At 40.1% G+C, this 25,787-nt stretch overlaps 1 protein-coding gene across 2 annotated transcripts in view; it reads left to right on the top strand.

The window, feature by feature from the left end:
• Positions 1 to 4,141: 4,141 nt before the first annotated feature.
• LOC306758658 (rho GTPase-activating protein 12-like) overlaps positions 4,142 to 25,787 on the top strand; it is a 64,927-nt gene continuing 43,281 nt past the window's right edge. For both annotated transcript variants that reach the window (XM_079244000.1, XM_079243999.1), the window contains exons 1-2: positions 4,142 to 4,280; positions 14,260 to 15,064. In XM_079244000.1, the coding sequence (XP_079100126.1) occupies positions 14,333 to 15,064 (732 nt within the window). In that variant the 5' untranslated portion in view covers positions 4,142 to 4,280; positions 14,260 to 14,332. The remainder of the gene's footprint in view (positions 4,281 to 14,259; positions 15,065 to 25,787) is intronic.

Genomic DNA, 25,787 nt, shown 5'->3' with positions numbered 1-25,787 from the left:
CCTCTATTGCTGAGGCGGCCGGCCGGAGCTGTGGCTGTAAGGTAGTTGGTGCCTGTCGTGGCGGTAATCCCAGGACTCGTTGGTGGACACCAGCAGTGAGGGATGCCGTCAAGCTGAAGAAGGAGTCCTTTCGAGCCTTCTTGGCCTGTGGGACTCTGGAGGCAGCTGATGGGTACCGGCGGGCTAAGCGGCATGCGGCTTCGGCTGTTGCCGAGGCAAAAATTCGGGCATGGGAGGAGTTCGGCGAGGCCATGGAGAAAGACTTCCGGACGGCTTCGAGGAGATTTTGGTCCACCATCCGGCGGCTCAGGAGGGGGAAGCAGTGCTCCATCAATACTGTGTACAGTGGAGGTGGGGAGCTGCTGACCTCAACTCGGGACGTTGTGGGTCGGTGGAGGGAATACTTCGAAGACCTCCTCAATCCTACCAACACGTCTTCCCATGAGGGAGCAGAGCTGGTGGACTCAGGGGTGGACTCTCCTATCTCTGGGGCTGAAGTCGCTGAGGTGGTCAAAAAGCTCCTTGGCGGCAAGGCCCCGGGGGTGGATGAGATCCGCCCGGAGTTCCTTAAGGCTCTGGATGCTGTGGGGCTGTCCTGGCTGACACGCCTCTGCAGCATCGCGTGGACATCGGGGGCAGTACCGCTGGATTGGCAGACTGGGGTGGTGGTCCCCCTTTTTAAGAAGGGGGACCAGAGGGTGTGTTCCAATTACAGGGGAATCACACTCCTCAGCCTCCCTGGTAAGGTCTTTTCAGGGGTCCTGCAGAGGAGGGTCCGCCGGATAGTCGAATCCCGGATTGAGGAGGAGCAATGTGGTTTTCGTCCTGGTCGCGGAACAGTGGACCAGCTCTATACCCTCTTTGGGGTCCTGGAGGGGGCATGGGAGTTTGCCCAACCAGTCTACATGTGCTTTGTGGACCTGGAGAAGGCATTCGACCGTGTCCCCCGGGGGCTCCTGTGGGGGGTACTCCGGGAGTATGGGGTACCGGACCCCCTTGTACGAGCTGTCCGGTCCCTGTACGACAGGTGTCAGAGCTTGGTCCGCATTGCCGGTAGTAAGTCGGATCCGTTTCCGGTGAGGGTTGGACTCCGCCAAGGCTGCCCTTTATCACCGATTCTGTTCATAACTTATATGGACAGAATTTCTAGGCGCAGCCGAGGTGTTGAGGGGATCCGATTTGGTGGCCTCAGGATTGGGTCCCTGCTTTTTGCGGATGACGTGGTCCTGTTGGCTTCATCTGGTCGTGATCTCCAGCTCTCGCTTGAGCGATTCGCGGCCGAGTGTGAAGCGGCTGGGATGAGAATCAGCACCTCAAAATCTGAGACCATGGTCCTCAGCCGGAATAGGGTGGATTGCCCTCTCCAGGTCGGGGGTCAGGTCCTGCCTCAAGTGGAGGAGTTTAAATATCTCGGGGTCTTGTTCACGAGTGAGGGAAGGATGGAGCGTGAGATCGACAGACGGATCGGTGCGGCGTCTGCAGTAATGCGGACTCTGCGCCGGTCTGTCGTGGTGAAGAAGGAGCTGAGCCAGAAGGTGAAGCTCTCGATTTACCAGTCGATCTACGTTCCTACCCTCGCCTATGGTCATGAGCTGTGGGTCGTGACCGAAAGAACGAGATCTCGTATACAGGCGGCTGAAATGGGTTTCCTCCGCAGGGTGGCTGGGCTCACCCTTAGAGATAGGGTGAGGAGCTCGGTCATCCGGGAGGGGCTCAGAGTAGAGCCGCTGCTCCTTCGCATCGAGAGGAACCAATTGAGGTGGCTCGGGCATCTGGTCAGGATGCCTCCTGGACGCCTCCCTGGTGAGGTGTTCCAGGCACGTCCCTCTGGGAGGAGACCCCGGGGAAGACCCAGGACACGCTGGAGGGATTACATCTCTCGGCTGGCCTGGGAACGCCTCGGGATCCCCCCCGCAGAGTTGGCAAATGTGGCTGGGGAGAGGGAAGTCTGGGCTTCCCTGCTTAGGCTGCTGCCCCCGCAACCCGACCCCGGATAAGCGGCAGAAGATGGATGGATGGATTAAGAGATTTAAAGATATAGTGGGGGGGGGGGGTCCCCCAAGAAGAAGAAATCAGGAAGGAGGGGTTGATATCTCAAAGTGAACTGCAGTGATTTAAAAGATCCCTTCAGGCGTATAAACACTTAACCAGATTTTGTGGCGTCATAAATCAAAGTTCAGCCGTTCCTGGTCACACTGGGGTCCCTAAAGCAGCACAGAGAGTCCATGCTGTCTGAAGCCAGGGCGACGTAAATCAGCAGTTCTCAAAACTTTTGAGCCATAAATCCCAAGAATAAAATACGCTGGTGTTTGCGACCCCCCCTCCCCGATGCAATGACTGAGTGAGTGTACCTAATAAAGTGGCCGGTGAATATAAATCTGTTTACACCCTGAGTTCTAAGTTCAGCATAGAGAACATATTGCTGAATGCAGCTGGATTTGTTCTTGTTTATTCATGTGAATAAATCAGACAAAAACAAAGCAAACCAACAACAAAAAAAAAGGTTCAGACTTTTGAGGAGGATCGGTTTTGTTTTGCTCACCACCAGTTTGTTGATGATTTTCTTTTGTTGGGTTAAAAATATTCAGATTTAGTGGAGAAATAAGTGTCTTATTTCATGATCTGGCTTCTGTTTTCAACATCCACAAAGGATTGTCGGCTTACAGATCAAGAGGATGCACAGATAGCCTTGAAATATCACATAAGGACTGAGTCTCCTTACTGTCAACTGTTCAGATAGATTTTATGGCGACCATACTTGACTTTGAGAAGCACCTTATTTTATCAGGAAGTCACGCTTGAAGACTGGGTTGCTAGGCAACCTTTTTCCCATGGAGTCAGCCTAAAATCTGGTTACTTAAAGCATGGTCTTAATGTTCAGTGCTGCTCTTGATTCAGGCTCTGTTCAGATCTGGTGATCTGATCATGAGTGGGCAGCACAATGTGTCGGTGTGACCCACTCAGGATCCATTTAGAGGTGGTCTGGGACTCCTGTGGACATATTTGTGTGGCAGTTTCAATGTATTGTTGCTTAAGCATCATCGTAGGACCACACACTCATCTGGTTTGACTGCAAAGGAGATGTCTTCTTCACTGTTTTCTGAAAAATTTTGTTTAAAAAAAGCAACACCCAAACTAACAGGATGCATTATTTCCAGATATCATCTAGCTCTTTTTTTTATATTCACTTCTGCAGCAACTGTGAGGCTCATATGTTTATATATTTCATATATTTTTTTATTTTCCACCCCTAGTTTGTCTGGTATCTGTTGGTGTTTCATATACTTATATCTGAACAGATGCTGGCTGGCTGTGCAAAGTCCTAAAATGTCTTCCTCAAATTAAACCAGTTTAAAAAGTTTTCACAGCTTGTTGTTGAATAACTTGTCCTGGATATAAACTAATCTGGCACAAAGCCCAGCTAACTGAGTTTAACATGTACATTATATCGATTTTTAAAAAAGAATTTTTATAGATGAAAAAACAGGATGGTATTTGCAATGAAATCTGTTTTGAAAAACATAATTTGTTTTAAGTTTGTAATTTTGAGGTTTTTTTAAAAAAAATTATTATTATTGTTTTTAGCTAGTATACTTTGTAATCTTTGGGTCTAACAGTTTTGCGCTCATGTATTGTCACAGAGAGTTAAAAGCAAGTTAGATTGATCATATATGATTTGAGGGATCAGAGAATAAAGTTTGTAAAATCTTGTTTCGGAGACAAATATCGCACATTGTAATTGTAGTTCCACATTCTCACCACCAGAATGCGCTATTTCCCCCGTTTTCATACCTGAAGGCTTGGGTTTTCGTGCACAAATTTACGAAGAGTTCTCACTCTTAAACTAGTTCAGCTATAAATAATTAAATAAGTCTTTGAGTGCGGAAAAACATAATCCATAGAAAAGACACTAGTCTAATATAATATAACTAATCTAATTTATCTAACAAATATCAGTTTAAAAAATACGCGTGTAGCAGGTGGGTGGTTCGTGCACAAGTAATTTTTTTCAGGGGTGGTTGAGAAAGTTTTTCAGTGATTCATCGTATTTTTCGACGATCTTTGTCCAAAGGTGGTTGGCGAAGTTGTCAGGGCAGGCGAGAGTCCACGGGAACGAGAAGTGCTTTGGATTACACCGGCCGAGGAAGGACAGGGGAGGCTGGAGCACCGATATCCGACAAAACCTCAGAAGTAGGCAACCAGTTTGGCCGGCGAGAGATAGGCAGGGAAGTTTTCCGGACTTTAAAAAGCACTGGACGGAATTGGAGTAGACGATAAAGGTGCGTTCAGGTGCGGATTTTTGATTGTTTGGGACTCAGGAATGTTGTAGCCAGGAAGCTAATTATCTGGCTAACATTAGCGAAAGATTAAAACAAGGCAACCAACCTAAAAACTGAGACTTGCTGCCAATATGATGACTAGAAATAATTTATCTGAAAGTTTAGACCTGTTGTAAAATGCAAAAAGTATTAGAAAAGTTAAGAAAGTTGGGAGAAAGCAGTTCAAAGCAGCTGTCATTTCAGGAAAAAGCTTAAATCTGCGACCTTAAATACTACATTAGATAACTAAGATGCGTTTACTGTTCATGTAAAAAGTCTGACTCGTTGACATTTCATTGGATTACCTGGCAGTAGTTTAATTTAACCTGTAAAGGTGCAAACATCCTCTTGCACAAACCTTTAAATCAGATTTCAGTGACAGCACGAGTTGTTTTGCAGGTTTTTGGGTTGAGAGAAATAAATCTGGATCACAATAAACCTGCCAAATGTGCCTTTTTTATTAACTATTTTCCTAAATTAACATTCTTTAAGACACAACAGATCCCACAATGATACATTGCTATCTTCAATTATGATAAAAGATCTGCCTTCAGAAGAAATAAGTCCCTTTTTATTCCCTTATAATAACCATAATTCATTTATTAGGAATGAATGATACCAATTAATGTGCAAATTGAGCATTCAGTCATTTTCATAAACGCATTACTTTTAATTTACTGGTTTAAAATGCCAAATATTTCTCTTTACAGGCTGTATTTGCTGGAATCTGAAGGGTTTTGTACAATTCTGGCCATTTTCTGAGCTGTTTAATGGCATGCTTAGAGGAGTAGAAGAGTGAATTTGTGGATCTGTAAATCACAGCATGGATTTTTTATTTTTTACCACCTATGTTTTTGTTTTAAGTTTTTCTCTAATGTGATGGTAAATCTGCATTTGAGTGGGTAGAAAAGATTTCCTCTGGTGTTACCTGCTTTCTCAGTGACCCAGCATGCCTTTTAACACGCTCTTTTTGTGTGTTCAGTGTATGATGTGTGTGTTCTCCTGTAAGCAAGCCGGCTGTGGTTGGTTAAAGTGTGACACTGTGTGGCTATAAGAGTCGCAGGGAACCTTGGGGAGTCGAGTCTCGAGGAAAGTCGTGGTGAGCGAAGCCTAAGTGGGGCATCCTGTGCTGAATCCGAGCTGTTTGGGGCAATGCAGGCCTATATCTGGTGCGGCTGCATGCGCAGTACCACTTGACTGGTTTATTTAGCTTATTGCTGATGGTATACATCCATTTTCCACAGTAAGAATCTAATTTTCTCCTCCTGTATTGCTTAGATATTCACAGCCATGCTTAAAAAAGAAATGCTTTGGTCATAAGTCAAACCGATCTGGTGATTTTAAGTCTTTTTTTTTTACCTATGATGTAATGTTTCTGAAACTCAGACCAAAACTGTGACACAAAAGACTCTGAAACCAGGATGAAAAGATTGACGTCTAAACTAACAGCCTAATGTGCATTTGTAAAGGTTTGCTTTACCTATGCTAATTAGCCACGAGCACCTGAAGGATAGTTTGTTGACAGCCGTACTGTTTATGGATCCTTCGGAGGGAGCAGGAAAAGGAAACACATGAGACTGCGGGGCTATATTATGTTCTTCATGGTGGATTGATGGTGCCTACAGTGTAAGGACACAATCTGCACGTGAATAAAACAAACAGTGGACTTGGACAGCCGTTGCACCTCTGTGTTAAGTCGCTCTATTTTGTTAACGCCCAGCGATTTGTAGTTTTCATGTTCTTTTCGCTACGAGAAAGCTTGTGAGCATTTTTTATTTAAAGGCTTCCTGCTGTTGCTAAAAATCCAACTAAAACAGGAAACTTGCAGAAGAGACAATGAGCACAATGAGCTGAAACTAGAACTGCAATCTGGGCGACCATTTCTAGAAAGTCTTAACTGCATCTGCAGCAGAATTTCTCTCTTTGCTCATTCTCCGTTTTTCATGCAGGTTGGATGACATTCAGCCTGGTTTGCATTTTACTGACAGATTAACAAAGAGAGGAAAAAAAAAAAATCTAATTTTTTCTTCGCTCTTGTTTTAGTAAGGGAACTTCTGTACCTACATTTCTGTGTAAAACTACAATTTTCTGAATGTTTACCACAACAAGCAACCTCTGTCTCTGAGTTATTACCAGGATTTTCATTCACAGGAGAAACAAATTTGATGCAGTTATTTGGGGCTCATTCCCCTTGAGTGCATGAACTTGGTTGCATGGCTGTAGCAAACTTAATGATTGCTGCTAACTTCAAACAAAAATGTAAAGAGGAGGTTGCAAACAAAAGCAGAGAAGCTCTTCAAGAATTCCCTCCAGTTTGGGGTTTTATTCCCTGGATCATGTCTGCCAGGCATGTCTGGTTTTTTTCCAGAGAGAGAAACGGACACACAACGCTCATGTGATCAGTCATGAGACGATCTTGTTTGGTGTTTGACCTGATTCACAAGAGTTGGCATCCATCCACTTTTTCCTAAAGTCTTTTCAAATTATGCCTTCAACATTGTCTTCCATCTGCTTCAAAATGTGCCAGAAAAAGCCTTTATTTAACGATGAAAACATGCATTCTGACCCCAACCAGGATGAAGCAGGGGTAAAGTTTGAATTGATGGTTAGATTATTGTGTGTTATTGCTCTTTTAAAAGCTTTTCACGGCAGCATTTTTCTCTATTCACAGTTCTAAGCATTTTATTGTTGTCCCAAAGAAGGCAGACGGCAATGACGGGAGTTACCCCGACTAAAAGCAGAGGATAGATTAACGTTTATCAAAATACAGCAAGTACTAAGGCTCCAGCCTCCTTATCCTCTTTTAAATGCCGCCATAACTGGAGAATGATTTGCTCTCTATTGAAAGTAACTGAATCAAAGTAATCACTGGCAGCCCGGCTCTGGATAGAAACCGTCTGATTCCTCTAACAGGAATCATGTGAGGCTCAATTCTGCTGGTCCTGTTCAGTCTAACACAGCTTCACAGTGAGAAACTCTTTCCGAGGTGCCGCTTCCTGCTTGGCTGAAGCAGGGAGATAATGCCAGGGTGTGTTTTTCCTGCATGTGCTGACAACAAGATGATTTTCAACACATAAACCTTCCCACATGCAGAGTCTCCTCAGCATTGCTGTCACTCACATGCCCTGCTTTCATGTCCTGTAGCTGTGGTTTTACTCTTCTTACCCACCCATCCACCCCGTGTCCCACTGTAAATCTTATTACCGTGACTTTAAATTAGGGGGCTTCCTCTGAATTTTCTGATTGGACTGGGAGAAGATTTGTGCTGTCTGCTAAATGGCGGTGCTGCAGCCAGAGCTTAGTCTCGGCAGGGATAAGTGAAAGAGACAATGACCCCGACGTACTTAACCTGCCAAAGACCTTTCATTAAGAGGAATGAAGGTATATTGAACTAGAATACTGCAGTTGTTTTCCTTCCTGCTCACTTTAATTCCCAGATTAATTGTTATGTAATCAGAAAATGAGATTTAATTGATAAAATGTCTGTTTGGCAAGCTGTTTGTTTTATTTCTCTCAAGCTAGTTTGTTTTGTCTGAGCTGCAGGCCGAGAACTGATATGTTTTCACTCTACTACCATAAACAATCCTGCTAAATCTGAAATGCGTTGGATATTTTTTTGTAGAAAAAATACCCAAATTCACACAATATTTCACATAGTGAGTCATTTTCATATTAAAACAAAATTAGTAGTAATTAGGGTTGGGTGGTATGACAGCGTGTATCATTTGGACGATAAAAAATGTTTACATTGCGGTTAGGTGCTCTATTGAAATAAAGACAAGTAAAAAGATCTATAAAAACAAGAAAAATGACAAAAAGATTGAAATGGATTATTTTTATTTAAAAAAAAAAAAAAAAAAGATAAAAAAAATGTAAAATTGTGCAGCAAAAATTCCTGACATTTGATTTTTCTATTAGATTTCCCACGCCTAGTATTCAGACCATCATTCTGCTGCTAAAATGCCCACAAAGACAAATAAAGATATCAATAAAAACAATGAAATTGACAAAACATTTTATAATGGATTATTTTCATTTATTTGGGGGGAAAAAAAAAAAGTTTTTTTTTGTTTATTTGTTTTTTTTTTAAACAAAAATATCTATTTTAAAATTTTTGAGCAAAAAAAAATCTAGATTTTCAATTTTTCGATGAGATTCCCCATCCCTAATGTATGTCTTCATGTAGATCTAAAATGAGCTATATCACGACATGAGGTTTTGGTCGTATCGCCCAGCCTTTGTAATAATTCATTCCCGTCCAGTTATGTTGTGTAGTTTTACATTTGAACTGTAAAGGTATTGAAATGTGTTTTACCAGCCTCTGCAGAAAAGCAAAAAAGCAACTATTTACGTTTTTTTCCTTCTTCTTCTTCTTTTTTTTTTTTTTTTCTTTTTGTAGCAACGTCGCATCATTTGGCCGATGTGTTTTTATCTGAACGACTATTTATGAGGTCAGTCGTTTTACCTTAAAACTCTGGCAGGACACCAAAACTGAGTAGAATAATGATGATGAAACTCCCAACAGAGGCTTTTGTGCAAGACGGCCGGAAATTAAATCTTTTCTCTCTACTGCGTTGACTCAAGGCCCAAAATTTCACGTCTGCTTAAGGTGATTGTTAGGTTCTTCCCATAATGCTGCAAACTCTTCATTTCAGTCTTTTTATCTCTGTATGCACATGAAAGCCTTTAGTGTCCATGACTTCTTATGTTTTGAGCTTTTTAAAGTGCTTTTTTCCCCAAACAGATGTAGTTGGTCATTATTAGACGCAATGGCTGAACATGTTACTCAATGTTGAGATTAACTAAAGATTAAACCTGAAGATTTTTCTGTTAACTTTAAGTCTTTCTTCCCGAAATGAAACTGGATTCAACCTGCATTCTGTACACGGATTAGATAAAAATAGAGGAAACGGTCGGTTTAGCTGGCTGTATTAGAAGGTCACAGGTAAACAAGGAAAGCTGCCTCTTCTCGCCGTGATATCCTCATCGCTCAGTCTAATGCCTCACTAGCCTCCTGCGCACTCTCTTGTGTTGCTGTGGATTTGCTTTTGGCACAGTGGGTTTTCATTTGGCTAATGGATGGGCTTAGCATTTTATCGAGATTTTCTTTGTGCCTCAACCAGCGACTTAATCTGCGATATTATCTCTCCTGTCAAGGCATCGGGAGTAATCCTGGCACTGTTTAGCCTAATCACACCTAATCATCCATCTTTATTAAGCTAATGCACAACCGAGGATAAATACCAACAAAATAATACTAAATAGAAACAGACTGAATTTTTTAGATCAGGGCTGAATTAGATGTTCAGGTGGGCCAGATTTTCCAAATAAAACATTTATCAGTCAGTAAATAAAGTAAGGAAAATAAATCAGTAAAAATAAATTAAAAAAAAAAACAAAACACATTTACATTTTGAAAATTAAGTAGTTTATTAATTTTTCTATTTTAGATTCAGTCCCACATGACAAGGGCAAATGCACAAAATAAAATAATGAAAATTCCAGTCAGAGCCTGTTTTTCTCCTAACTTTTAACATAAAAAGGTCAAATCAAACTAAACTTCTCGATGTGGTGCCTCCTTACATTATAATCTTTAAACACAGCCACACACTGATTGCATATTAAACACATCGGTTTGGCGCTCCAATGTGACGGAAAAATAATCAAATACTTATCAGTCCAGGCGGGGTTAAATCGGCGGTTTTTGTTGTCAATTTCACCTTTTGGGACAGAGAGCGACATGCTTGCTAGCTACTCTTACAACTTCAAAACACAACAACATGCGTGGGGTTGATGTTGCTAGGCAACCAAGTGTTGCATTCATGGTCTGCACAACTGTAGGATTGTAGGCTACTTAATTAGCGTAGGAATGACTGAAGGTTCTTGATTAATATCTTTATGCTTTTACATAAGCTGGGCCACATAGGAGTTGGTTCTGGGCCGCATTTGACCTGCGGGCCGCCTGATTGAAGAGGCCTGGTTTAGATCAACGTTTGTGGTTGTCATTCAAATACATGATGTTGGTGACGTTTTAAATAATTGGAGAAGCTTTTACAAATTCTTTAAATATGCGTGCCCTATAATCGATTAATCAGAATAGTGTGTGACAGCCACAGAAATCACTGCATACTCCTTAGAGCATTGACGATATGCTTTTGTCCCGATTTGATTCCGATTTTTTTTCCGGTACCAATTCGATTTAAATTGCGATTTTCACAATTCTTTGATATTGCTCTTTTTTAAAAAAATTAAAAAATTTCTTTTAAATTTAAAACTAAATAAATGTATGCAACTTTTGTTATTGCACGTCATTTTTCTTGATTTCAGTTAGGAAAAAACAACACAGCAGCCAGACCATCATTCTGCTGCTAGAATGCCCAAGAAGAAAAGTAAAGTAAGATCAATAAAAACAATAAAAAAGACAAACATTTTATAATGGGTTATTTTCTTTTATTTGAAAAAAAAATCAAATGTTTTTTTAAAACAAAGAATCTGTTTTAAAATTGTGAAACAAAAAAAAATCCTGATTTTTTAAAAAATTTTTAAAAATTTTTTTTTTAATTTTATTTTTCTATTTGATTTTCCCACCCCTAATACTCCTCCCAGTGATCATGTTTGTTTTTAGCCAGCTTGTCACAGCTCTGCCAGATTGAAGAAAAAGAAAAAGAAGTGTGACTCTGACCTCTGATTGCTAACGTCATGGGATGTTTCTGTGTGCGTCATGCGTATGGATTCTGAAACGGAGATTTCAGGTTGGGATTATTCAACACAGCAGCATGATCTTTGTTTTATAAGTTGGAGGTTTGGATGCGAGTCACTGATGACTTTGCAGGACTGTAATACAGCAATGATTATTGTGTCCTGGTCGTCCCTGCAGCTTCATGTCAAGCTCAGAGTCGTGCTCTGCCAAGGCTGTTGCTCAGCTGGGGTCAAAGGTCATCTACATCTTCCTTCTTCAGCCTTTTATGCCATTTCTGTCATTGATACAGATGATTGGTTCAGCTGTACCGTTACTACGAGGGCCACGTCTTCAGGCCACAACTCTCCTTGTTGATTGCTCTGATGATTTTTTTTTTTTTATAATTATGATCATATGATAATTCTGATAATCATAACTATAATAATTCCTGATGAAGGAATTTAAAAACCAAAGAAAAAGTCAGTCCCCTCATCTTGCCTTCACAGGCAAAATTAGTACATTTGGATCTTTAAGGAGCAAGAAAGTCACAGAAATGAAAACCAGCTTCATAATCATTTCATCTTAAGGTTTTGCATTGTGGTTAGAAGCTGAATGGTCTTTTAAAAGATTTAATGCGAGTAATTGCACCGCCCAAGGCAATATATGACAAGATGGTTTCCTGTTGCTCACTGCAAAAGCACAACCTGTAGTTAAGCTTAGAACTGTCACTGTTGCCTGTATGACTCAGGTTGTGATGTCCCCCCCCTCCTCTCTCGTGTTGTAAGAGGGCGTGTGTGTTTACTCATGTGACTTCAGCAGGAAACTATGTGAGTGACTTGACTGATTTCACCGCTTGGCAGCTTGTGGCTCGGCCGCTGCTGGACTCGCTGCTATTGGCTGGCAGAGTAAGAAAGATAAACACAGATGAAGTAAAGTGGAGGAAAATGGTGTGACTCACATTACTACCGAGTCCGCCCACCACCACCACCACCACCACCACCACCACCCAGCTAATCTCATGTGGTACTCTGAAGCCCTGAGCTGGTCAGAGCATTCAGCCTCTGAAGAGGATTCATTCTCCATAGTTTGTTTGTTCTGATTGGGTCAGCAGCGCATTAGGCTTTGAATATACATAACCATGAACATCAAAACATTGTAATGTGATTTATCGGACAATCTCAGTTACAACAATAACCCTTACAGGAATAGTAGAAATTAGGGATGCACCGATACCGATACGCTCAATACCAAGCGTGTGTACTCATAGTTGGTATTGATGAAAGTGTACCGATACCACAACTGATACCCGATACCACACTAGTCAAGCTTGCGCAGATGTGTTTGATGACATGCTTCGGAAATGTTTTAAAAGAAATAAATGCCTTGAATGTTAAAATGTGACATTTTTCGTTATACTAAAAGCGATATCTTTGTTTCAAAGTCACACATTTATAGTTGTATTTAGGAAAAATGTGCCAAATCAAAATAAAACTTGTTGAAATTGTTAGATCTATAAAGTTATTATATTTGTATTGGTGAGGTAACTTCAGAAAGGATGGGTCATTTATTACAACCTAATGAAATCTTACACAGTTATAACAGCAATAATAATCGTAGTCACAATAATGTTCACATAAACAGATTTGGTATCGGCAAATATCGGTACATGCAGATATTCAAATTTCAGACATCATATCGGATCGGATCTCTCAAAAGGTGAATCGGTGCATCCCCAGTAAAAATGTCCAAACCCATTTATTACAAAAAGGGTTTCCATGTTTTATGAAAAATATGATATTTGCTATGTAATTTGTATGTTAAATGATCCATTTCAATATATTTAAGTGTTACACTTTGTCTTTTGGCCTTTGAGGGATCTTTCTATGTAATCCAGTTCAAATGAATACATTTCCCTGCACAAAAACTGAGTTTCTGAAAAGATTTCTCTTAAAGTTTTCAGTAATACACGGGTCTGATATGGCCAGTAATAAATCTGAAGGATGGTCTCTTCTGTTAATCAGCAGAGTTTTATTCAATTCTTGGCAAATAACCCAACAAAGCTGCTGTATTTTCCTACAGTGCTATAAGCAATGTGTGTGGCTACCAGCTTCTATTTTACATATGCAACATGGATATGACATATATCTAACATATATATAACATATATATGGGAATATGGCAATACGGAGATAAGTTGGAAATAAATTTATGACGCTGAAAAGGGGGTTTATGAACCTGATACAGGAGCTTTGACTGCATAGCTATTACTCTGCTACACACGCTTAATGTTTTTACATTTTTCCAGTTTTGCTTTGAGGAGTTTTGTAAAAATGGACAGTTTAGAATAGATTATTTTCTTTCATCTCCTTTTTGTTTTAAACTTGCATGATCTTTTATCTGTTTTGTTGGATTGTATCAAGAATTTGTTTGATAAACTTAACTATTAAATATTAAATCAACATAGCAATAAATAACATTTGAGGTAGAAATACTGTACGTCATGAGCATACTTATTAATCAGAAATAAAGTCTCATATTAAAGTAAAAATTAAAGATACAGAGCAATTTTACCAAACAGATAACATGTAAAATTTCATTTTTCTGTCTTTATTGATCACATATTTAGAAAAGTACTTTACGATCATAAAAGTACAAGTACATTAAGAGGATAAAACTACTTGTCGTTAGGTTTTTCATATCAGGAGATTATCCTGGAAATATGGCGCCTCATCCTAAAAATAAACATCACAACTACAAACAAGGGCAACTTTTACCAGGATTGTTTGCTTGGCATAAACGGTGCCTTTAACACAACTTTTACAGAAGTAGTGACAGATAAGATTGAAAAGGGTAGTAAAAGTTTCTCTAAAGACGAGGATACTTATCAGTCCACAATATGACACATTGTGTACATATAAGTTATGACTGATGCTTCTCTTCCTCCAGAGAACATCTGCAAATCTCTGCAGAAATAAATTTTTCTAATTTTCCACTAAAGACAAACTTAAAGGTCAAATTTCGATGCAGCTAGTTGGGAATGGTCCAGGATTCCCTCCATTGACAGTCCAGAGAGTATCAACAGAGAGTGACTGATTACAGAGTCTCCATAACAATGTTAAGAAATAACAACTTGCCATGTGAATAATTCAGCAATTATTTTAATCTTGATCAGTTTATTCATTATAAAATGAAAAATGACTAATATTGAATTACCATTGAAATGTCATATTTACCAAAAGCTCTGTCTGTTTTTCCCTCCAGCTCTACTCATGAAGTCATGGTAATGAACGCTTCCTTCTTCCACTGAGCTGCCGAGTGGACAGTCAGAAGCATCATGGCAGAACTGCCGATTGCCCCGGGCCAGGTCTACATCGAGGTGGAGTACGACTACGAGTACAAGTCCAAGGACCGCCTCATTACCATCCGACAGGGGGAATGTTACATGCTGGTGAAAAAAACCAATGAGGACTGGTGGCAGGTGAGGAAAGAGGAGGGGACAAAAGCTTTTTATGTACCAGCTCAGTATGTCCGCGAAGTCCGCAAAGCCCTCATGCCGCCGTCTAAGCCAGTCGCGCATCCTCCAGCCGCCACAGGAAACACACCTCCACACACCACGGGTTCGCTCTGGGTAAAACCAACCAGCCTGGAGCTGGGACTCCACAATCGGCCCGCCGAGGACCTTCACCGACACGAATCCAAAACCAGACGCTCTCCCTTAGCGAAAACTGCCTCATCAAGCCACTTCAGTCCTCCGATTCAGCGCAGGAACAGTAACCACCACCACCACCACCACGCTCCGAGCAGTCCCACCGACCGCGATCGAGCACTGGCTGAAATTCTTGTCCACGGTGTTGGACCTCCAGCTTCACAGAAAGGAGGGTCCAGCACTCTTCCCCGCACCCGAGCCCGATCCCCGGAGATGGCCAGATCCCAATCCCCAGAGATGATCAGGGCCCCGCTGAACGTGGACAGCACCCACCACTGTGACTCTGCAGGAGAAGAGAGGCGCACCATCGACTCGGAGTCTGGAGATGAACTGAGCAGCTCTTCTACTGAACATCTCCAGGTACACTCACACACCTGATGTTTTTATGCATGCAGCGTTGGGGCTACTTTTAATTACAAGATCCAATTTAAGTGTTGGAGGCATCAGTTTTAGACTCCTATATCACACACTCGGAGCGAAAAATATGTTGGTTTTTGCTATAATTCTCCAGTAGATACCAAATGTCTTCTTCTTTGGTATTTGATGCATTTAACTCATTTAAAAAAAAAAAAAAAGGCCAAATATAACAGACCTTTAATAGCAGCCAAAGCTCCTAAGCAGCCGTTACGCACCAGTTTGGTCTGTCAGGATGTTTCTAGAAATGGTTTGCTCAGTCCTCACCAGGTCTCAGCAGTGCTGTAGACGTGCTTGCAGACGAGGGGGTTCTGCACATTAAGTTGTGATTATGTTTCACTCTTTAATACTGCTTTGTTTTTACCGTTGTGCAACAGGAAGATGTTGGAAATATTGATTACACAGGAGGAGAAAAAAGTGTTGTTTTGCAGAAATACTTTTGTTTTCCTGATACAGGAGCATGATCTAGCCTAAACGGTGCAATCTATCCTTTTTTTTGTTTGTTTTCTTAAAGAAATAATCTCTTTTTTTAAAGAATACATTTAAAAAAAACTTAAAAGCATCTCATGTTTGAGTCCAAGACATTTATGTTTTTCCAAGAAGTTTTATCCGTAACTGTGAATAAAAACACCTTTAACCCATTAAGACCTGACATAACAGCTACTTATCTCTGTCCTTATTTGCAGGGTTGTTTGCAACAGTTAAAACTAAATATTATAGGTTGACCTCCTTTATATACTCTGTACTATATAGTACATACATTTCATTCCCATACTAATAAGATATGCTTTCCAGCTGCTAAGCAGTGTTTTTATTTTTAACTTTGTGGAAGTCAGACAGGCTCTTAAAGGATTTGCCAACTTTACTCTCAGTAGTAACATCACCCATGATGATGATGTAACCACTGACTCTGCATGTTTTGTGGAAAAGGTTATCAGAAAATGAACATATACAATTTCAAAGTCCAGAAAGCAGCCCAGTCCACAATGGAGCTCCTTCCTTTCTCAGCCATTCTTTGTTCCCTTTAAATGTCAGACAAAGGTCAAAGTAGTCAAGCTTGTTTTAGTTATGTGCATAAAACCAGTTCAGCGTTTTGTTTCAGAAAATACTTAATTCTCTCCACATATTTTCGTCCGAAAGATGTTTTTTCTGTTTTTTGTTTTTTTGTTTTTTTTAGTTAAGTCACCGATTTAAACTAAAGCAAATTAAGTTTTGAATTAAGCTTTGTCTAAAAAGAAATGTTTTTTCTTTCTATTTGATGTTTGTTTCACAGAACAGACAGTCCTGCTTTAAGCCACTGATCTGTCTACTTTAGCAAAGGATAAATTTTATATTTATTCTACAAGTCAGTCTTCCGGTGTTGCAGCAATCATTGTGTCTTTAATCAGAAGCCGACTTACAGCAGAGTACAGTGTTTGAACACACCCTTTTTAGACACAAACAGCAGTGGAGCTGCTGCAGGTTTGCTAATGTACTGCTCACACAACATTCCCTAAACAGCAGCTGACACTGAACTCAGCAGTGGAAGAAGTACCCAAACACCGTATTAAAGTAAAAGTATAAATAAACAGACTAAATGTACTTCAGTGATAGTACTGTGTCAATCATTTTACTTGAGTAGAAATAAGTACTTGCTGAATATTCAATTTTCAATTCAATTCAGTTCAATTCAGCTTTATTCGTATAGCGTCGCTTCATAACATTTGCTATGTTTACATGGGAGTTTTAATTCCTCTTTAATTCTGAGAAAGTTAAGTCTGCTTTAAAGGTGGAGTATGTAAGATTTGAAACTGTCAAATGACAAAAAGCACATTTAAGAAGGGTCTTTGTCATTAATTAAACTTGTAATTTAATAACACATCAAATATAGACAGACTGGAACCTACATGTTGAAAAAAAAACTATCTAATTATGATTGTAGTTATTTTTCAGTTTTTTGTTTTTTTTTAAATATTGAAAATCTTACATACTCCACCTTTAAACTGATGAAAAATGACCATGTAAACACCTAATTCCTAATGCAAAAGTCTATTAGGAACTAAACCTAATTCTAATGTAAGTGGCTGGTTTATTTGCTGTTTAATTCCGAACTATTTAATTCCTCTGTAATGTAAACCTTCATTCTGCTCGAAGTTAATTCCGGTTGTTCTGGGCATGCTCGTTACCTTGTCCTGTCCTGATGATCCGCATTGTTTTGCCTCCCGTCTTTGATAGTCTATTTTCCTTCTCCAACTCAGCTGCAGAAAAAAAGTGAAGTAGTATGCTTGTGTTGATCTGGTACTTAAAATTATAGTCAGAATAGTGGCAAAACTGGTACAGATTATGTAGTTTTTACAAGTTACTACCGAAAAGGCGAGAAGTAGGAAGAAAACTTTATTAATTTCTGGTATACACAAGCTGCAACCTCCGGCGGTTAAAAGTGAAGCCTATGTGGAAGTGCATAAAACTGCAGTTCCCCCCTCATCCACTAGGGGCTCCAAAACAGAGTAAATCCCCATAGACTCCCATGTTAAAAAGACCAACTTCACCGCAGAAATAAACATGTTTACAGCCTGGTTCAAAAATCCATCTTAGGTTTAATAGGTCAGCTTTACCTTCATGACAAATGTGAATTTTTTCTAACTCACTCGTGTAAAGTAATTTAATCTCAAAATTTGGCACATTTGGCGGCGTGTCCTTTTGATGACAGATATCCGATCTTCCTTTTCAACATCTTTCCTTTTCAACAATGACCGTCACACAGTACATTATCCCACATATCACGTGGTTACTTCCCAAAAATATACATTAAACTTCACACAATATTTCTTTTTTAATAAATTCATTGTCCTGTCATGGCCTCCACCCAGAAAAATAGTCCTAGGAAGCACAACATTAAAGTAGCAGTTAGCATGGCTTTTTGTAAACAGACTATGTGGGGAATAAAAGGAAGGAAGCTTCAGTCAGAAGCTCAAAACCCCTTACAAAGAAACATGGTATCTCTTTCAGTTCTGAAGAGTTCTAAGGAGCCGAATGATCATTTAAAATAAGAAAACAAACACTGTAGAAATGCGGTAAAAGTAAATATTAGATATTTTACTGAATAATGTAGTAAAAGTCAAATGTATCTGCAGAGGAATTTAAATTCCAGATACATGAAAAGTTGATCTTTTGGGCTTTAAAAATCCATGTTGCTGTTTCAGATGCCAGAGTCCATTTCTACACGTAGGGAGACTTTGGGTGCCAGGAGGATTTAAAAGTACATCTGTAAAAGACTTGAGAGATTACAAATTGAGGTGACACTTTTGCACAACACAAGTTTTTAAACAGGTTACAATATTGTACATGTTGCAACCACGACAGTGATCTGGTGGACCTCTCCGCCACAGGAGTGCTCTCTACTTTCCATCGCTGATGCTTTTACTTCCTCCTGCAAAAGTCATTTCTGAAAATGTGATGGAAGTCTTGTGGCAGAATATGTAGGGCTCAAAAGGTGACCTTCAGTGTCCCCGCTACAGAAAATGATGTTTCCTCTCCATCATGTGCTGCATTCGTGGGAAATTAACTGGCATGAACCAAAGCACTGATCAGGAAGCTGAACTCTTGTTTGCTTGTTTGTGTGATGTCTACACTCCCCGTGATACTGCAGTGGTGTGTCGTCGAGTGGATTTATGAAGGCAAACATTTATCTGTTCCTTCTGTGATTGATTGATATTTATTTAGTCATTTGGATTCCCAGTCCTGAAAGGTTTGTGGGAAGGTGGGTGTTTCCCACACAGGCATCGTAATGTGAAACTGCTGCAGGTTGTGTTTTTTGTTTTTTTTTTTTAAAATAACCTTCCTACCAGCTTCTACTGGTGACACCAGTTCAGATCTGACTCTGGAGTCTGCATCTTCACATTTTCCTCTTTCATGTGATACACCAGGCTCCTGGCTTTCCTGTTGTGACTGGTTCTTAAAGGATGAGGGAATTAATTGTGACGAGAGAAGCAGGAGAAGAAGGAATGCTCAACCAAAGCAGCAGGAACACCAGGAAGCTGCGTAGATGCATCCAGGAGCTGCTTTCTTTTTGCCAGCTCACCTAGGTTCATATCATAGCTCCTATGCTTCACCAGACCACAAAGATCACTTTATAACCCCTTTTATTAATTATAGTCTTCATGTCAAGTCCTTATGTTTTTTTTTCCCTTTCAGTATATAAATGTTGTGTTTTATAGCACCTCAGGCATAACTCAGTCTCTTAAATTATTTGAAATAAAGAGCATGTTTTTCCTCCTCTGCAGCTGATCCACGCAGTGTAATTAATGGTAGTCTTAATGAGGTGCAGGCTATCTTTCAGTGATAATGTGGAAAATCTGCATCAGCAGAAGGATGATAGGCTGAGATGCAGACAGCATGATGCTCACTAGACACACCTTAGCAGTGACAGTAATTTTAGGAGACACTGCCAGAGTTAGAGCTTTCAGACATGGACCTTGGGTCAAGATGAGATAACCCTTGTTATCCTATCTTGGGTTGGAAATCTGTCTTGGGTTAAAAAAGTGCTGCATTATAACATTTGTAGGCAGTTTCAAACTTTTATGATAAAAAACAAACAGTGTTGTATTAATGAGTCAATAAATGAATCAATTAGTTCTGAAAAACTCAGCACAAACCTGAAGATAAGTAAAAACCCTAAAAACAGAGGAAGATGTGTTCAAATATCTGTACTTCTCATCTGATAACTAAGAGCTACTGATGTTGAAATTACTATTTCAGGTACCCCAATGCAGAGCTAATCATGCCACTATTATATCACTCAAATCTGTGTATTTATGTCATGATTTTAGTCAATTTTCTCATTTTATAGTGATTAAATACTGCAGCGTGTTGGTGTGTTTTCAGTAAGAAAATGTCTGTTTAATGTCAAGTTAGATACCAAAGTAGACTGGTAATTAAAAATGTCAAAGTGCAGAAACCTTAAAATCGTCGCTGCTAGAATTTTCATTTAGTCATTAACCTTTCGAGCTGTCTTCACAGAGAAGAGATGCAGTGTAACTTTCCTCTGTTATGACCAGAGCCAACATCTTTTTCCTTTCATTTGTAAATTCAACAACTTCGTGATGAAACCTGATGAAACAGGTTGATAAATATGCAGATTTGCTTTTTTTTTTTTATTTTTTACCCTGCTGTTTTCCCACCATCTCTCCACTGCTTTACTTTAAAAAGTCCAGAATACTGATTAAAGGAGGCAGAGGGGGGTGCATACTCTTGCCAGCAGTATTTTTTAGTTTTTCTTAGCTAGTTAGTAACTAACCCTTAGCTGGAAAACATTGGCATTACTAGCTGGTATATCATAAGGTACCTCAATGCATACAGTACGTGAAAAAGCCTCCAGCCACGTTGGAAAGTGTACTCACTGAGGCAGATGCTTCCCTGTAGTCAGAGGATATAATGGCTGTCAAGGTCTCAGTCTTTCAATTTGCTGCTTCACTGCACCGTCTCATCCACTGCTTTACTTCATCCTGCTGCCTTCAGGGTCATAATAATCCTTCAGCATTTGCTAAACAGTTTGGTAGAACCTCACAAACAAATTTAGTTTACACTTTAAACGTAATGCTCAGTGTTGCTCCATAAAAGGTCTTTTTGTTTTGTTTGGTTCTTGCTGTGTGACAGCTCGCTATTATTAGTCGTCACACAGATGTTGACAGCTGTCTTCAAATCCAAGCTTTTAAAATCTGGCATTTTTTAGAGTGGATTTTCCTTTTAATGAGGTTGTTTTTGCTCTTGTTTATTTTCCTATCGTGATATCTGTAATGTACAGATGATGTAGTGTGAGCAGGCTTATTCCAGAAGTTGCCATCCTTTGGCTGTGTAACAAATGTTGTTTTAATAGATGAAATGCTGTGTGATATTGATAACCAGGCCTCCAGCTGGTCATCAGGTTGTCTTTTATTTAGTTTCCCTTGGAGGAATTAGCAAATCTGGCATGCAAAGTGAGATCATGTAAACATCTGGGTAGGGCTGGACGATTAATCGATTTAATCGATTAATTCGAATTTGCTGTTGATGACGATTTATTTTTATGAAAATCTGGATTTTTATTTTATTTTTATTTTTTGCCCCGCCAGCACCTTTTGGCCTTCCGTAACTTATAGTGCGCTCCCGCTGGTTTTCCACAGAAACGCATAAACACAACAACATGGCAGCTAGAAACGTACAATAAGTTCCCCCTCTGCGTTTCCATTACATTTTGTTGCAAAATAAAAACGATAATTGTACGTTTTGACAAACAACAGTTGTGATTTGCTGGTGTTTCCGTTGAACAATGTTTAGCACATTAGCATCACGATTTGTAATTGCGGTTAATGCAAAGTGGGCACGTAGCGTTATTTTATACTTTTCTACTTGTTGTGGAGAATTTGCTTCGGATTTTCGAAGCTTTTCTACCTCATTTTCTTTTCTAAAACTCTGAAATTCGCTGTTGTTTATCCCACACCGTGCCATCTTTACTGGGAATTAACTGGTCACGACCCCCACGTCACGTCTGCGGACACGTAAACGCAAAAAAGTGAAACATGATTTAGAGCGGCGGGTTGGGAAGGGTTCTGATTGGACAGAGGGTGCACGTGACGTATGACGTATACCGGAAATAAACCAAAGTTGGCTCCGTGCTTCTTGTCTTTTCAATTGTAACTTGTAAAAACTACATAATAAGTACCAGTTTCGCCGCTATTTTTATTATTATTTCGAAGTACCAGCTCAACACGAGCATACTACTTCTCTTTTTGCAGCAACTTAGAAGGAAAAGAAAGAAAGGCCACCGAACACGGAAGGCAAAACAACGCGCGTCATCGGGACAGGACAAGGTAACGAGCATGCTCAGAACGACCGGAATTAACTTAGAATTAAATAGTTCAGGATTAAAATGCGAAAAAACAGCCGTTTACATCAGAATTAAGTTTAAATCCAAATAGAAATGAACATTAATAGGAATTAAGTGTTTACATGGTCATTTCTCATCAGTTTAAAGTGGAATTAACTTTTATTTGGAATTAAGCAGAAATTAAAGCTTCCATGTAAACGCACAGATTTTTCTCATCCAGACTTGTTTAAACTTGTCTAATCTGTGGCTGTGTGTCTGCTTACATCCAGCTGACTTTTGTCTTCAGTCATAGTTTATAAAATTTATTCATCCATCCATTCATTTTCTTAACGGCTTAGTTAGTTAAGGGTTTCGGGAAAGCTGGAGTCTATCCCAGGAGAGAGTCAGTGTACACCTTGGACAGGTCACCAGTCCATCACAGGACCCAAACTGACATAGCTCCTTACACACACACACACACACACACACACACACACACACACACACACACACACACACACACACACACACTTATACAGAGCTTCTTTCAAACTGAGCATTGTAACTCTGTGAATCAGTGACTCTTGACACTTTTTGACTTTTGCTGACTGTTTCACTTTGCGAAGTAGTTGGCGCCTCATTTAACCCCTCCTCCCTTAACTTTCTCATTAATAACACCACTCAGCCTCGAAGACTCCCATCGGTTTCTGTATGACGGCTGTAATCAGCTAAAACCCCGTAACTACTCTCCGAGGATTTGATTGATTGGAGGAAGCTTTCCTCATTTCTTTGATTACCTAATGTGGCAGGAAGTTGAGTTGGCATTTGTGTGTCTTTGCACGGCCTTACCTTGTTAAACACTGTGTAGCTGTACACACCTCCCATCTGGTGTGAACACACAAGCTTTTTAACAGTGTGGGGATGCTGGCAAAAGATCTTCCAATGCTGCATTATTTTTCACTTTTCCTTCTCGTGCCATCTTTCCTCCTCGTTCTTTGCTTAATGCTGACTTTCTGTCCCAAACCTGCTTCTGTTACTGCTCTGCAACATTTCAGCCAGGTGGACGATGAACAGTATAGTGGTACACTCTGCTTATAAGGTCAGCAAACGATGACAGTTTAATTAAGCAGTTTCACAATCCAACAGCTGAGATAGCTGCTTTAGCTTCAGGCAATGATGCCTGGAAAATGGCAATATATGTTCTGGCAGTTCCCTTTTCAACAGTGATAACATTTATGTCGTTTCTGGACTGTCTTTGTTGTGCATATTGATGTTTGTTTTGGGGATTTGAACTAAGAATGACTTTAGAGATGTCTTCTTTTAAGGAAGTCGCTGTCAGCCAGTAGTTTTTTTTGTTGTAGAGGAGAGAAATTCCCAGTGGAGTTCTCCAGACAGTGTTATAAGTTTGTATGCTGAACTTTGTTGTTATGAAGCAGCCTTCAGGGGTTTGTAGTCCTGTTCTGTAATGTTCTGAACCTGGGATGCATGTAGACACACAAAGCTTCAGGCAGTCTGACCTGCTCTGTTCTTGTGTAACAGAGCAACAGTCAGACCAGGCGGGTGGACTCCATCGCTCTGTCTTTATTTTCTTTAAAATTCACCTACTCTTTTCCAGCTCCAGCTCCACAACACCACACAGCATCACCTGCTATTTTTAATGTTAACTTTAAATACGAGCTGCTCCCAATGAGATAAGTATGGAAAACGATTACAATCTATGCTTTGCAAATATATTTTGTAAATTGAGCTCAGCCACGCCGGCTCATTCAGGTTCCTCATAGATGTAACGAGTGACATAAATCCTGTGCAGCCATAAAACGGCCATGTTCATTGGTTTATTGTAATCCTTACAGGGGTCTAAAGGAAGCGTTGCTTGTAAAAGAATGGCTGTATTGTTTAGTCTGTGAGAAAGACGTGTCTTTGTCCTTTAGTGTGGGAGACTCTTTAAGAAGCACTTTTCATTTTGACATGTTTTCCTTATCTTAACTTTTTACACTTAAGTAATGCTGTCTTAGCCTTTTTAGTCGGATTTAAAGACATTATAAGATTATATGGAGTTCATTTCTACTGTAAGTGTTATTTGTTCTGATTCTGCATTAATGCTCTGCACTGAGTGTCCTGTCGAGTGTGTACGTAGTAAAATTTGTGCACCACATCCAGCTGATCCAGTAGTTTGAAGAACTACTTTACATTGCAGCTGGTTTTGCTTTGGACGTCCAGACCAGGATGTCCTCAAAATCAGTACACTTTATTTTAGGTTTTGTTTTGTTGGACAAATGGATAGAAACTGGAAACAAATGCATGTAAATGCAGATTTAGCGGTGGTGACGCCCCCATTCAGGGAGCTTTGATGAAGTGTATCCTCATATGCTGGAGGGGCTGTTAACCTACAACTGACTGCGCCGAAATACAGTAACACGGTTCACTGTTCGTGAACTTTCAGCGCCACATTTAGAAGACAATTGATGTGTCTGAAGGGGAACTGTTTGAGTGATTATTTAACGAAGAGATCATCGCTCTGTTCATCCACGAGACTGATTAGTATCCAGGCCAAGTAAAAGATGCAAAGGGGGACAGAGCAGGACAATCGAGTCATGTTGCTCACTTTGAATTTCAAGGTAGAACGGACCCCTGATCTTCACAAGTAAAAAGTTCCAAAGAAAAACTGGAAATACATTTTTGTTTGTGTGTGTGTGTGTGTCTTTTGTTTTGTTTTTTTTAAGAACTACATGCAAAAGACAACGAAAAAGACAAGTTGAAGATATTTTTTCGTTCTTCCTTACAACGATAAACAAGAAATATATGCGCTTTTAAAACAGGTAGGCACTATCTTTTTTTTCTGTTTGAAAAAGAATGCAGTTTTATAAGGAAAGAACGTCATTTTTGATGCAGTTTGATGAAGGTTAAATCAACTTTGGTGTTTGATTGAAGCAGTTTAGGTTTGCTCTTGGATGTATTTTGACATGGGTTGAAGAGCTGTGAGGATCCTCACTTTGTTTTAATGGAAATGAGTCATTTTCTACACATTGATTACTAGGAATATACCTGTATATTCATAACTTTGATAACTTTGATTGATTTCTGTGATCAGAAACACAATAAATGCAAGTGTTTATGTTGCAGAGTGGGCACAATGTTCCTCACTTTGTGGAGATTTTTTATAATCCCCCTGGCAGCTTCAGTTGGATATCTGTGTGTGTGTGTGTGCGTGTGCTGGTTATTATGTCAGCTGCAGCGTTGTGCGTCGTGCAGGGCAGTATTATGGCATTATGAAAGGACAGGTCAGGCAGTGTGCTCTGTGGCGGACCGAGCATCACTGAGCTGCCTCTCTGTTTATGTAAGAATGAGTGAATCAGTCAGTGTACTGGAGGGTACGCAAGGTCTCGGAGTGGCATCATCCAGTTTGCACTGTGATATGTCAGTCACAGTGTGTTGGTGAGGAGGCAGGGGCTGCTGTGTTTCTCTGCATCATCATTGTCCTCGTCAGCACCGCCAGCTACAAGACTTATCACTCCTCTGCGACGGTAACTCGGCTACAGGACAACATGTACCCGGATGAGAATGAGACGGTAAGAAAGCTTCCTTTTCTGTGCATGCAGCGACAAGCGGGACGCTCCAAAAAGCAGAAACAGTCTCGCTGCAAGTTTGTTTTTGTTGTGTTGCATGTTTTTCGCCAAGTCAGCATGTGTTTAACTCTGTTAAATCCAAGTAATACGACCAAACCATGACTCGTAAATATTCTAATTGTAATGTTACTTAAAGACTCAAGCTTTTGGGTGTTTCAGAACACAACACTGCTGCAGTTGCAGTTTTAGTTGTAAGTAAAATTCAGTTTTATTGTCCCAT

The sequence above is a fragment of the Telmatherina bonti genome (genome assembly GCF_933228915.1).
Source record: "Telmatherina bonti genome assembly, chromosome: 7".
NCBI lineage: Eukaryota > Metazoa > Chordata > Actinopteri > Atheriniformes > Telmatherinidae > Telmatherina > Telmatherina bonti.
This window is presented reverse-complemented; position numbering and strand designations above follow the sequence as displayed.